Below are 13,928 nucleotides of genomic sequence, written 5' to 3'. Positions count from 1 at the left end.
AAAAAAAAAAAAAAAAAAAAAAATCAAATTGATAAGAGGTCAGCAGTGCAAATGCACTGCTGTTACCTTGCACTGCCTTAACAGGTTTGTTGACCTTAAGGGAGTGTGAGGTGCCTCTTTTCTACCTGTTATGTCTCCTAGTAAATGGGAGTGCATCACAGGTAGGTCACTGACCTGTGAACGTGTCTCTTCTGGCATGCGTAGTTATCAAATTGCTTCATTTGCTGTCAGGTCATTGACCTACTTCTTGCATCTGACAGGCATAGTTCTCTAAATTTTACTTAAATTGAAACAAGTCACTGACCTAGGGTTCATTGACTTGTGTTGCACCTACGGAATGGGATCCAATGTTAGATTCTATTTTTACTGCATCTTGTGGAGATCAAGGTCAGGTTCATGCCCCCTCTCAGCCCCACCGCTACACACACACACTCACTCACATGCACAAACACTTGCTCACTTCCCTCCAAACCGGCGCGCGCATACACACACACTCACACCTTATACAAAGACTCTGCAGAAGCAATGTAATAAACATAGATATCTGGTAACTTTTTAATTGCAAATTTCTGGGGTCGTCGGTGTGTTGTGTAAATTAGAGGTAGCAAACAATACCCAATATAATCATCCCTTTAATTTGATTAATATCATTGAAACACCCGTTTCTAAAACAAATACCTTCTTTACCAGAACAGATAGGGGCCGTGTCACTTTTTATAAATATCTAGCACCAGTAGCTTCTCACAGAATCCTCCTCCTCTTACTCTTTCTTGAGGAAGGGCCGGAAAGGGGGGGGGGGGCATTGGTTTCATAGCAGTTATCAAAGTAATCAAAATTTGAAATGATTTGAGGGCTTCTATTTTATGGGCAAAATCTCTTCTCTAAAAAACACACAACTTCTCTCCATGAAATCCTCTGTAATGAATTCTTTTAAGTTCTTCCTGATGCAATCTTATTCCTACTTTTCTTACTACAAGATTATTGTATTTCTTCACTTAATTAAAGTTTTCAGTTTAAGTGCTAGAAAGGAAAGGAAGTAAACAATGAAAAGAAAACAACTAATATTTACTGAAATATTTATTTGTCTTTGTAGGATTGTCGGCAGCCATTCCATGGAGGTTCATTCTTTGACCATGAGGGCCTTCCCTACTGTGAAACACACTACCATGCCAAGCGAGGATCCTTATGTGCCGGATGTCACAAGCCTATAACAGGTACATTTTCTGAGCTTGAAATTTACTTCACTTGTCTACAATCAATGTTGTCATTTATGTACGTATTGCTTTCTAACTTTGTGTTTTTCCTCTCTTTCTATTTTTAGGGCGATGCATCACCGCTATGTTCCGGAAATTCCATCCCGAACACTTTGTTTGTGCATTCTGCTTAAAACAACTTAATAAGGGAACTTTCAAAGAACAAAATGATAAACCATATTGCCATGGCTGCTTTGAAAAACTGTTTGGATAATCTGTTGAACTTAGTGAACTGTATGTGCCTTCATTCCTGCCAGAAATTCATTGGCAAAATGCTGATTTTGCACACCATTGTAACCTCTGTGAGGTGTTAAAAATAAAATATCTGTGGTGCTTTATAAAATGAAATGACAGTACATGCACAGCTAAAATTTAGTTAGAGCAAGTCACGGCTCTAACCGTTTTCTCTCTCTGGTCTTCAATTTCTATCTGACCTGCTGAAGGATAAAACTTGCCTTAAGAAGGAAGGTAATACAGCTCAACATTGTACTCCCACTCTCATCTCTTATATGAATCTTGTGCTTTACTGTGACTCTTCTCCGAAGATTGTCGGTACTTTTTGACTACGGAATAAACATTATCTTAATAATTATTTTTTTTCAAAAATTTGAACTTAAAAAAAGAAGTGTATGTATAGGCTATAGTTATAGTTATGTAAATGTCACAGTTGTTCTTATTATAAGAAGGTGCTGCAAGAGAGGGAGTTCTGAGCACTCAAGTCATTCATGTAATTCTTATAGTCAAGTAAAGAGTTAAGGCTGCTGCTTAGCAAACTTTTCTTATTTATATCTTAGAAGTTGAATTTAACTGTTCTTTAAATTAATTAAGTGGCATTTTAAAATTGTGTTCAATAGTGCTTTTTCAGCAGACCTATTTGTTTGATATGAAGATTGTTTATCAGTGATGTTCGCCTCAATTTTCTATGGAAATATGAAAGTAATTGCAATGAATTATTTACTGATGAAATTTGATTAGTAATTGGTTCATTATTGGAGGTTCAAGTGGAGACATTTTGGTGTTGAATATTAACACAATAGTTGTAATGACATTGTAGATGATGGAATAGCTAATCTCAGTAACTCCATGTGAAAACCAATCAGTTGTGCAAGGCTTTTCAGCATCCCTGACGGGACACTTTAGCAAAGCCATTCCAAACTGAATGATTTTAACATGGAAATGTCTATTTCCGAAGTCACATAATCATATCTAATCTGGTGACATTGTAATAAGAAGTTAGGGATAAAAATTTTCACTATATCAAGCTTTCTTTTGGTAAAGTGATGTTTTAAAGCAATTTTTCAGCCCAGTGAAATATTAATTCTTCTATTTGTATTTACATCAAATTTTAAAAATTAATTTATAAAAATAAATTGAGCTTTACGCAATTCGTTTTCTTCACTGTTTTTACTTTATTTTGTAAAGAATACATTTTAAACATAGACGACTCCTATACAACAGATTGCTGCTTCTTTCTGTTGCGTGTAGGACATTTCTGGACATTAATGCTGTGTTTTTTTTTAAACACAGTATTTATGTCTTCATATGATATCTAGATTTTGTTCCCTGTGGTCTTATAAATAATTTATGCTGCAGATGCTACATCACATTTTGCTACATAACCCTGTATTTTAAAAATCTGTAGATTTGGTGTTTTTTGTTGATGATGTTTTATGTCTAATTTTGAAATGATCTATTAAATTTATTTTTTATTAACATAATTCAAATGAGTTCTTACGTTCTTTGAAACAATCCAGACTGAGTATTCCACGCCAAACCACCCAAACAATCGTACTGACCCGACTGGTCTGGAGTTCATGCATATTCTTCTCCAATGTATGAAGGATTGTTATCCTCAGATTCAATTATTCTATTAGGATTGGTCCCCCTAAAAGAAATAAAATGATCCCACGTTGACTCATAAGAATGCCACACATATTTCTGGGTCCTGACGCTAATTACGGTCTTAAATAACAACTACAAAATGTGCCCCCAGAGAGAATCGAACTCTCGACCCCTAGTTTACGAGACTAGTGCTCTAACCACTGAGCTATGGAGGCGGCGTGGCGGAGAGCGGCGCTGTGCGCGTGCGGGTCGGCTCTGTAGGCCCCTCCATCCGGCGCCCCAGCGGCACGATGCGGCACGGCTCCCCTCCATTCTCGTCCCTTCCTTCCTCCCCTCCGCAACGCCCGACTCAGTACTGTACTCCCCCTCCCCTCCCACCCACTCCCAGCCATCCCATCCCAACGCTCATGAGACGGGCCTAACTCACTTGGTTGGTGCATCGTAGACGGGCGGCATGTCGCGAGGAGTGGGGGAACTGGTTAGGACGGTTAGGACTCACGCGAAATGGAGGGGAGGAAGAGGTGTTAACTAGTACGAATTTTTCACCAAGTTTAAGTTCAAGCAACGCCCACCGCAATGACAGCTCCGATGCTCCTGCCGATCGTAGTCTCTCTTCTCCTCAAGTCGTCTTTCAAACTTTCACAAATCCCAACAACCGATCACTCTCTGTGCCCCCCTTTCGAAGCGTATCGAGGATTTGCTTATAAGGCTCATCCATGTACAGCAACATTTGCGTACTTTACGTGTGGATTAAACCATAAACCGCCTCTGTAGCGCTTGTCGACTTAACTGGTGCATTCTCTACAATATCAAACTATAACAACTCCCGACTCTATTTCCTTCCTCGTAGTGGAAAATATGCGCGCAAACAAACTGTCTGCTACAAGTCGAGGGAGTGCCACCCAAGATAGTGCCACCACATCATAGTAGAGGTAGTGCAGGCAAACTCAATAATAAGCCCCAATACCACAATAGAAAGCTGTGACGTCATCCCGCCAGCTTCCCCGTGACCAAGGTCGGCTAAGCTTGTGACCCATGCGAGTGCCAATGTCGAGGGTCTGAGGGCTGATGCGCGTTGCTTTCATGTGGCCCGCTTCCGCTCAGCTGATATGACACTGCTGCCAACGTGCCGGCAACGGAGCATCGCTAATTCCGAACTTAGTACACCATATTATTCTAGTTTAACATAAATTGTTACATTCAGTTACGTATTTTAATCTTAATTTTCCATAACTGAGAAAATTTGCGACGAAATATGTGTTTCAAAGTTTTTGTAAGCTTCGGCGTGTTTGCAATGCTTCCCGGTCGTGTTTTGTTTTGTCGACTGCACGTTTTTGTTGTTGTTTCTAGAACATGTTTGTCGGTTCCTCATTGGCTCCGAAGGGAAGACTTTGTAAATGGCGTAAAATGTGCTAGCCCTTCAGTGTTTGTGCATTTTTTGCGATTTGAACTCTTCGACAGTGCGTTGGCACTTTGTGCACGTCATAAATTTTGGTTGTTGTGCCTATTCATCAAATTATTGCATCCTTCGAAAACCCCTGATTTATTATAACCCGGAACCGGCTCACTTCGTCTCGTTGGCATCAATCTGACGCAGTTCTTCGCATCTATCCCCAAAGTTAGCTTTCTTACGAAAATTCCGCTTCTGCCTGTTCATTACCACTCCGATTGCGTCAGCGCATTTGGGTCGTTCTTTGCTTTAGCCCCTGATGGAGGCGAGGAGGAAGAAATTTGAAGACTTGAATATCACACGGGATGAGATTAATAATATTGGCCAGGCTCTTCAGAAGGAAGAATTTCGTAAGCTTTTTGCTGAATATTGTGAAGAGGTGACCAATCCAGAGAATAAGAAGCTATACCAGAATGAAGTAACTGAACTAGAGAAGCAACGGGGTGTGGATGTTACGTTCATTAATCCTGAGCCAGGCTTTGTCGTCAAGACCAGCATTGATGGTGAACGAAAAGCATTCATCAACATTTGTCAAAATGATGTTGTATCAAAGCCCTCATCATCTGTTGCTTCTGAGGAAGGATCCCAGGGCCGAAGGTGGTCTTTGCCATTTTCACTTGCTCCCGCACGAGAAGATTATGACAAACAAAAGAATCATTGCACTGTGTTTGATGTGGTATTCCACCCAGAAACTCTCAAACTGGCGGAGAAAAACCTAGAGTTCCGTAAAATGCTCATTAATACAGCTTTTGATGCAGTTGAAGACAACTGCAAAGCCAAGCTGGATCGGACCAATATGAAGTATCCCAAAATGTTATACAAGGGTACCCCTCAGGCTGCTGTGATCAGGAAAAAAATTCCTAACCATCAGACTGCAAAAGGTGACCATGAATTCTTGGAACAAATGCCATATCCTACTGATAGAAACCCGTGGTCTAAAGTTGAAAAAGGAAAGAATGTACCTGAGAAGAAAATTGAGTCAGCTAAGTATGCCACACCTAAATACTGTATCAAATATAGGCATGGTGTTGAGTTATCAGACTACACCACTGATGCAACTGCAAGACTGAATGCCACTGTGCCCAAGGAATTGGTAATCTGTATTGATCTGCCTCTCTTGAATTCTGCTAAAGATTTGAATCTTGATGTCACTGCTAAATCACTATCTTTGGTTTGTCAAAAGCCTAAATATAAATTGGAGTTGGTTCTTCCTTATGGTGTTGATGAGAATGCAGGAAATGCAAATTTTGATGTTACAACCCGAAAGCTGACCATTGAGGTGCCTGTGAAACGAAGTCCACTATCTCTGCAAGATATTGGACGGGAAGACAGTGGAGTTGAGAGTGATCCAGGTGGCAGAGCTGATGAGGATTCTGATGAAAAGAGTCCAAGCTACCATAGTGACAATGGAAGTGATACAAGTGACCACCAAGATCTTCAGAATTCGTCTTCCTTAGTTGATGAGTCTACCAAAGTCAACGGCAATGCCTTCTCTGACCCAACTGAGTCTGTTGACAAGGATATTGATCACTTGCTGCCAAATTTCTCACTGAACACATATGAAAATATGGTGGCTGTTGTGCTTCATGTCAAGAATGTTGACAGCGGTTCACTTGTACAAGGCTTCCTGCAGGAAAGGCAGGGCATCCAGCTTTCTTTCTCATCTGTAGGTGCAGGGATGTTCCCACAGCATTATGGATTTTGTCTAGCTTTGCCTGATGCAGTCGGAGTGGAATCTGATTCATTGTCTGTTGAAATCTGGGACAACAATGTCGTAGCTCAGTTTGGTCTGACTTCTTCTAATGTCACTATCTCTGAAGTATATGTTGGTACTGGTCCTCATGATCTTCAGTTAAAGGATGCTGGTAATCTGGCTGTTGTGGAGCAGAAGCTAGCTGATCTACAGGTAAGTTATTATGACCAAACTTAATATTTTCTTCTTCAGGTTAAATTAAAACATACCACTAACTTCTTTTATTTTTTGAAACTGTTGCAGTTAAGCACTGATATTTCTGCTTCTCGTTCACCAATTGTCATAGTTCATGCAGCTGAAGAAAATGAGTTGGTACTGAATGTACAACCATTTTCATCTAATGTGAAGGATGTTGAAGAAATTTCTCCAGAAAATTCTACGAAGGCTGAGGAATCTGCATCTGGATGTGCACCTACAGAGGATTCCTCAAAGGGAAATGAAGTCAGAGCTGAAAAGGGACGTGTTCGCCATCTTTCAGAGTGCAGCAGTGATGATCTGGTATGCCACATTAACGTACCATTTATTAGAAATTTTTATAATTATAACTGTTTTCTATCAAATCAATTTGAAAATTTCTAATTATGCTCTTATTTTTGTAGGAGGGTAAAAAGATTCGAGGAATCTTGAAGAAGCGTCCTCTCCGCAGTCTCTCTGAATCCAATGCTGATGACTATGTTCACTACCAGTCCTCAAGTTTCAGTGATGAATCGGGCCCTAACTCAGCTATGGGTTCAGTTAATTGTATTGCAGAGGAAGGTAGTGAGACTGGGTGTGAAACTGAAAATGAAGGTGGTTATAGACGTCAAAGGAAGAAGAGTGTTCGCTTTAATGATGTGGTCGCACAGCAAACCTTCAGGTAACTTTTTTGAATTTATTTCAGCTTTGTGCCTTCTTATTTGTATCTAATGATCACGAAGTAATTATTTGTTTTAACTTACTGTGTTTCAGGCCTAACTCCAGTATTTTGGGTCAAAGAAAGAAAAATCAGCGTAAGCAGAAAAACAAGAAGAAAGCTCAAGAGAGAAGAGCCAGTGAGAGCGAAAATTCTGAACCAGATTCAGAACATGATAAAGCTCGTCGTCGTGCATGTCATTCTGAAGGAGAAATATCTGACTTGGAAGAGAAAAGCAAAGAAACAAACAAATTTAAGAAGGAGGAAAAAATTGAACCAAGCACCCATCAAGCAAGGAAAATTTTGCGTCGTACAAATAGTTCTGAATCAGATGAAGAAACCAAGGATGAAAGTTCCAATAAGACTGCTAAAGTTGCCAGCCCAGCTGGTGACACAGTGATGAAAGTTGAAACCTCTCAACCACAGGGTACTCATGTGGAAAGTTCAGAGGATGAGAGAGATGGAAAGACTGAAGAAAAGAAGAAAAAGAAGAAGAAGAGGAAAGGGAAGAAAGTCACAGAACAGGGGGATGGTTGTAAAATTGCATCAAAGGAGGTGACTGATTTCAGGAGTGGTTTGGTTCTCGAATTGGAAATGTAATCCGTGCTGAATTTTATGTTTTGTGACCCTGGTAGTTTCAGTAGTATTCTTAGTAGATCCACCTATTACAGGCATTTATAGTAATTGTAAACTTTAAGGTAGATCTTTGGATTTAAGTTGAAGAAACTCCCAGACCACCTAAACAATTCTCACATTTGGACTTCTAACTGTTGATCGCTGATTTGTCCAAATTTATTTTTACTTTTCCAAGGAGAGACCAGATTTTCATGGATATTTGTCCCTTACAATTTTACGCAGTTGTTACAATTTCTATTTGTATGCAGTGGCATACGTTCTTAAAAAATACTACTGTATTTTAAAGAGTTGGCTTGGCTTTAAAAAGCCATTTAATTAAATGCCAACAGCTGCCTTCTTGTTGTATACTGTTTATCTTTCAGAAGCTATCTATTGCGTTTTGCAAAGTATCTTTTGAAAGCTGAATCTGTGATTTCTTGTTGGCAAAGGGTAGAAGCTGTTTGGAAAGCACTTATTTAATTGATTTTGTGTGCTGTTCACTGCCAAACCTCTTGTAATTGTTATAGCTGTACTGTTAAAACTTATATGGTGATATAGAATGGTGATTTTTTTTGTTTATGTTTTTGTCAATTAACTATTCAGTTCCTTCAATATCTTTTGTAACTTTTTTGAATCAAACCAACTTTTTGCACTGATGTTAAATTATTGTGTATGAATTTTAAAATGCTACTATTGGAAATTGTATTGATTGTTTTATTGTATCAAGGTAGTTCGATTATATGGGGTAAATTTATTCCACAAATTCCATTAAATCTTGTAAAATTTTACTTTTGAAATACAAGTAGTGGTTAACAAGAGCAGGGACAGATTTTATTTCCTGAACGAATTTAAAATGAGATTTAACCAGTCTATTGAATCTTTAAATAGAGACAACGGATAAGACAAGAGATCACAAACCAGCAATAATTAATGGTGTAGAAGTTATCATAATCAACCTTAACAAAGTTATCAAGTATATAAATTAATTCAATCTAAACCCTCCTTCTTCTCCTTGATGGCATCCTGCAGATTAAAAAAGGTACATTTTATTTCAAAAACAATTGATGTATGTTCAAAGTTGACATCATTTAAACAATATTTGAACCATACCTTAAATCTTTCTTCAAACAGGGAAAGCTCAGCTAACAAATCGGTAATGGCATGGGTCAGGGCGTCCTGAGGGGTGTAGTCAGGAGTCGTTTGAATGCGTAGAACAAATTTATGTTCTAAAGGGTGAGGCTGTTTGTATCCAGCGAAAAGGACATTCGGATCCTTCAGCAGCTGACTGCAATAAAACATATCGAAGGTGAATTTTAAAAATAGGTAAGGGAATCATCGGGGATTGGTTGAAAAGAAACTGATACTCACTGCCTGATCATGTTACCCAGAGTATGATCCTCTTTGTTTACTGTAAAAATAGCGGCGTTCGGAACTTTCTGGTCTAGTTCTTTGATGATCCTGAAAACGTTAGAAGGTGTCAGAATATAAGGCAATACATCAAAACAATAGCAGAAAAACAGGTTAGGTTTTCCACACACTGAGTGCGCAATGTTATGATCGATGGGATTCGGCTTACTTCTTTTCACCCTCGAACAAGAGAAACGACTCGAATGTCGGTGGTGCGTTCATTTTGAACGGCTGCTAAATCAGCAACAACTTGTCCGAGGCAAAATGGGCAAAACAAATCGTCGGTCGTCGTCTTCTTCGGCGAACGGCGGCCAAGTGTCAGTTGAATGCGTCGGCGCCCAGAGGGCAGCACCCGTCGTCGGGCTGACAGCTCTGAAGGACGGCCGCTGGCCGAGAGCGCCCGTCTCTGCAGCGGGTAGGCCACCCATCGTACGACACTGCACATTGGAGTGCATATCCCTCTGCGCGCGGGCGCCTGCCGTCGGGCTCGGGCTCGGGTCGCTGCCCCCCCCCCCACTCCTCCGCTGTTGCAGATGCGCCCGCCGCCGCCACCGCCGCGTGCCACCAGGGGTGCCCCTCGGGTGCCTCCCATTATGTATCGGTTTGATTGGGTCTGGCCCGGGCGATGGCCGCTGGACGCAGGTGGGCTGGACCCGCCGCTGCTGGTCCAGCTGGTCCACCACGGGTCCACACACTGGACACCTGCCGCCTCACCCTTCTGTTCGGTCCACCCGGCGGCAGGTAACGAGCGCCTGGCCGGGGCCGGCACCTGTCGCCGTCATTCGGTCGCCAGTCATTTGGTCATTTTCCTCCTTCGCGTCTGAATCGGCCTTTGAATGAATTATTGTGTTCGCTTGTGGGCCGCGAGATGACCACACAGCCGGGGACTCGCTGCGATACGACTTTATTTTCAAGTTGAGTCCACGTTGTCGACATAAATAAAGCATTCCGGGAAAGCTGAAATGCAGAAGAATGCAGGAAACAAGAAAACGGGAGTCCCATGTAAAAGCATAGTGATTTCCGTTTTCTTCTTCCTCGCATTCTTCTGCATTTTAGCTTTACCAGACTGCTTTATTGACTGGCATACGCCCCTGTGTGGCAAGGCCTGAATTTTTTGAGAGTTTTTTTTTTTAATGGCATCTTTGGCACATTTTCGTGCTTCTGCTAGTAGTTGACGAACGATGAACGTGACTGCGTTGCTGCGTTGCTGCGTTGCATGCGTCGCAGGTGGTCAACCTGTCGCTCCACTCACCAGTCAGTTGTCAGTTGTAGTTTGCGCCACGCAAGAGAGCAAGAGAGAGGACAAAGCGACTCAGCCATATTCTTCTACGGAACGCACGGAACAAGGTGGTTACGGAAGCTTGGCCACAACACTCCAGGCTACCCCCTACGCATCCTGCCCTTCTGAAACGTCCGGAGCACCATTTAAAGAATCTCTTCTTCTGATCCCGTAGCCATTCGATCGCCCGTCGGTGACTGACGAGTGAGGTTATGTGGGTTGTGACACCAACACTACGGGACTGAACCAGCATCGGTAGCGCCGCCACAAAGGAGGTGAGCCCCTCTTCTCTTTTTTGTTCCGCTCGCCGTTAATTAATAAATGAAAAGTGGATTCTCATCCTCGAGTCGTGTGTGACTGTCAGTGCGGCAACGGCGCGGTGGCAGATGGGAGGCGCGCGGCCACCCCTTTCTTCTATCGCCACTAATTTATCAAGGATATACTATATTGCATTCTGTATCGACGTCCCTCTTCACGAGAAAGGGGGGGGGGGGCGAGCTAGAACGCGTTTAAACCAGCTGACTGACTGGAGACCATCTTCTGGCTTCTGGCGATGTGTGCCCGCGCGTGCAGCCAGTGCAGCTCAGGATGAAGTCGTTCCGTCTCGTTCGTTGGTTGAAATGTTCTGTAAAAACACCCTGTACTATAGTTGGCCCTCGACAGTATAGATGGCATAGTACAACGTGTCCGCGTGTTGTGGAGGTGACTTCCTGCCGACGCCCCCCCCCCCCAAATCTCCCTGTCCGCGTGCGTCCGCTGATCGGCACGTCGGCTGCATCCGCCGGGCGACACTGCGGGCGGGAGTGGTGCCCTGCGGCTGGGGGGCTCGGCTCGGGGCCCTGCCGGCCCTGCGGCCGCAGGACCTAGTGCCAAGTATCGCCCCTCGCCTCGGCCACGTGGGACGTGTCCTTGCCTCGGGCCCACCACATCCTGCGCGCGCGCCGCCCGCCGTCCTCCTTCCTCGGACCCGCATCGAGCCCCCGCCTCACCCCCTCTCCCTGACCGAAGAAGCGAATCGCGAGTTACACTGGAATATGCTTACATTTTTGCGTCATGGAAGCTGTTTGTTACCTAGGTACTCTTTGCGTTGGAGGTCGTCTTCTCTTTGCCAACTCTTCCCCTGCTGCAGCAGACGGCCTCTCCGCCACCCCGCCGCCGCCCTCACCAGCCGGTCGGAAGTAGGTGTCGCCCGAGACTTGTTTCTTTGTTCATTAGGCGAGGTCCCCCCCTTCTTGCTTGCGGCTCCCTGTGCCACACATGCGCACACGTGGCTGGACGGGAAGTGCCCCCTCCCCTCCCTCCCCACTTCCCCCGTTACTGCCCCTTTTCTCCAGCACGTGTGCTGTATGTCATGTTGGCACGACTGCCAAAGCACGCGGCCCGTACTACCGGGATCATTATGAGGATGGCATGGTCTCCAGTAGGGGGGGGGGGACTAGAGCCCCTCGACCAGGAACCAGATACTCAACGGGGTAGCTCAACTTAGCCTTTTGTTTCATCCGACGGCGGTCCATGGGCGCGAATCCCTAGTCAAGTGACTCAAGTGGTCACTGCTGGTCGCCGCCTTGTTGGTCATAGTGCCTACATATCAGGCGGCTTCGTAAGAGCTGGCTTTAGGGGGCGACTCGGGCCGACCGGGAGGTGGAAGGGGAGAGGGCGCCTTTGTGACGAAAATCACACGATAACTGGCGGCATTTCTGTGCCTTTTTGCGAATATCTACTGCCTGTTAAAATAACGACAAAAATGAGGTACCTACCCCTTTTGGTCCGTACCTGGTCGCTGACTCACGCCGCGCACTTTCATAGCTATACTGTACCGCTTGCACGAGTGCGGCGAGCGGGTCTGATGTGTACAGTATGCCTAATCCTCGCTGCCCACGGCTCCTTATGGCCCCGTGTGGGTAGGCAAAACGCCAGCATGTGTGTATGCGGCACAGTATAACCACAAAAGTGCGCGGCGTGAGTCAGCCACCTGGTACTGGTACAGGTACACCTAACAACAACCATCTCAGCAGGTTGCGACTCTCTGACGGAGGGTCCGCGAATGCGGCTCGTTGCCTTCACTAGGCAGCCTGGACTGGTCTGTATTTATATGAGTGTGGTTTGCTCGGGTTGGGTTGGCATCCCTGGTGGTCTCGAAAATCTCACTTCTCCTCGACCGATATAATTGATCATTGTGTCAGTCGGCCGCGTGCCGGCGAAATGAGCCGCGCGTTTGTCGTGCGCGCGGAGTTTTCGCTCCACACACACGCTCTCTCTCTCTCTCTCTCTCTCTCTCTCTCTCTCTCTCTCTCTCTCTCTCTCGTGGATTTTTGAATGGCCGGGCGGAGTACTATGTAATAATATCGCCGCTCAGGCCTCATTCGATGCGGGTGGAGCGAGGTGGAGCAACACCGCGCAAGATTGATAATGTCCAGCGGGGCAGCGTTCTCCCCTTCCGCGGCCGGTCCCGACCCGGCTGTCGGAGCATTGGAAAGGGGAAGGGGAGGGCGGACACGCCGAATAGAAACAGTACGACAATCGCAGCCACGGCATAACCAGACGAGCACGGGTGGCTCAAGCGGGTGGCGTGGTGGCGGGGGCGCAGAGGCCGCAGGTCGCCAGCTGTCGGCCGCCGCCACTGCCTCGGCGCGCCGCCCTGGGCCGGCTGCGTGGAATGCCGTATCCAACAGATGCCGTCCGCACCAATTCGGATCGAAGGGTGTGTAATAGCGTTCGAACCCACTTAGGCGCTTTGGCGCGGCCATCCCTCTCGCTCTTTCGTCCCTCGTTCTGGTTATGGTGGGGAGGCAGGAGGCAGGTTCGGCAAAATGGCAAGGATAAAGAAATTCCAGAAGAAAAAAATATGCGAGCGAAGGGAGGAGGAGAAAGATTAAACACGATAAAGGGCGATTAACAATAAGGGCAGTGCCGTGCGGCAGCTGCCACGAGTCCGACCGGGATACGATAGTGGCGACCGCAGGGTATCCTCAAAGGGAAAAAAAGGGGGGGGGGAGAGCTCAAGGTATCACTGTAAAGTTGCGGTGAGACACCCTGACTCATCGTAGTAAGTTTAAGCGAAGTTATCGCAACGAAAGTTGGCGTCGGTTGGCGAATAAGGCAAATATGTCAATACTTTTCTTTCTTATTTTTTTCCAGGTGGCTGTAATTATATCACAAACCTTGAATGAAGCAAGAACCACAAGAATTCTTACCAACCACCACCCACTTGAAAATGCGCCCTAAAACTAGGCAATTTGAGTGCAGTTTTTGCCTAAAGATATTTTCTCGAAAATCTCATTTGCAGATTCATTTTCGGATCCACTCTGGAGAAAGGCCATTCGAATGTAACGTTTGCCCGATGAAATTTTCTTTAAAACATAATATGCAGACACATTTGCGAACCCATACTGGAGAAAAGCCATTTGAATGCACCGTGTGCTTTAAGAATTTTTCTC

General features: G+C 44.7%; 4 protein-coding genes and 1 non-coding gene across 9 annotated transcripts in view; 3 read left to right on the top strand and 2 right to left on the bottom strand.

The window, feature by feature from the left end:
• Positions 1–2,971, top strand: part of LOC113205008 (paxillin) — a 47,190-nt gene extending 44,219 nt beyond the window's left edge. For all 4 annotated transcript variants that reach the window (XM_052265039.1, XM_052265037.1, XM_052265038.1 and 1 more), the window contains 2 exons: positions 1,094–1,214; positions 1,322–2,971. In XM_052265039.1, the coding sequence (XP_052120999.1) occupies positions 1,094–1,214; positions 1,322–1,467 (267 nt within the window). In that variant the 3' untranslated portion in view covers positions 1,468–2,971. The remainder of the gene's footprint in view (positions 1–1,093; positions 1,215–1,321) is intronic.
• Positions 2,972–3,237: 266 nt separating this feature from the next.
• Trnat-cgu (transfer RNA threonine (anticodon CGU)) lies at positions 3,238–3,310 on the bottom strand. Its single transcript has one exon. It is a non-coding gene; the product is annotated as a tRNA-Thr (tRNA).
• A 1,126-nt stretch (positions 3,311–4,436) lies between these two features.
• Positions 4,437–8,623, top strand: LOC113205014 (protein kintoun). Its single transcript, XM_026420432.2, has 4 exons — positions 4,437–6,451; positions 6,542–6,796; positions 6,898–7,154; positions 7,247–8,623. The coding sequence occupies exons 1-4, from the start codon at positions 4,805–4,807 to the stop codon at positions 7,788–7,790; spliced, it is 2,703 nt and encodes a 900-aa protein (XP_026276217.1). The 5' UTR covers positions 4,437–4,804; the 3' UTR covers positions 7,791–8,623.
• Positions 8,569–9,553, bottom strand: LOC113205015 (DNA-directed RNA polymerase II subunit RPB11). The gene is made up of 4 exons (XM_026420433.2): positions 9,382–9,553; positions 9,174–9,263; positions 8,916–9,090; positions 8,569–8,828 (listed from the first exon to the last, which is right to left on the bottom strand). The coding sequence occupies exons 1-4, from the start codon at positions 9,432–9,434 to the stop codon at positions 8,793–8,795; spliced, it is 354 nt and encodes a 117-aa protein (XP_026276218.1). The 5' UTR covers positions 9,435–9,553; the 3' UTR covers positions 8,569–8,792.
• Positions 9,554–10,454: 901 nt separating this feature from the next.
• LOC113205001 (TNF receptor-associated factor 4) overlaps positions 10,455–13,928 on the top strand; it is an 89,430-nt gene continuing 85,956 nt past the window's right edge. Inside the window, exons 1-2 of one of the 2 annotated variants that reach the window (XM_052265008.1) lie at positions 10,455–10,559; positions 10,667–10,766. The gene's annotated coding sequence lies outside the window, so the exon portion shown is untranslated. Of the gene's footprint in view, positions 10,767–13,928 lie in introns of both variants that reach the window. The other variant, XM_052265009.1, reaches the window with a different exon arrangement.

Source organism: Frankliniella occidentalis, unplaced genomic scaffold, assembly GCF_000697945.3.
Source record: "Frankliniella occidentalis isolate FOCC.00 unplaced genomic scaffold, Focc_3.1 Scaffold23, whole genome shotgun sequence".
In the NCBI taxonomy this organism is placed as follows: Eukaryota; Metazoa; Arthropoda; class Insecta; order Thysanoptera; family Thripidae; genus Frankliniella; species Frankliniella occidentalis.
The sequence above is the reverse complement of the archived record's forward strand: the minus strand, read 5'-3'. Positions and strand labels throughout refer to the sequence as shown.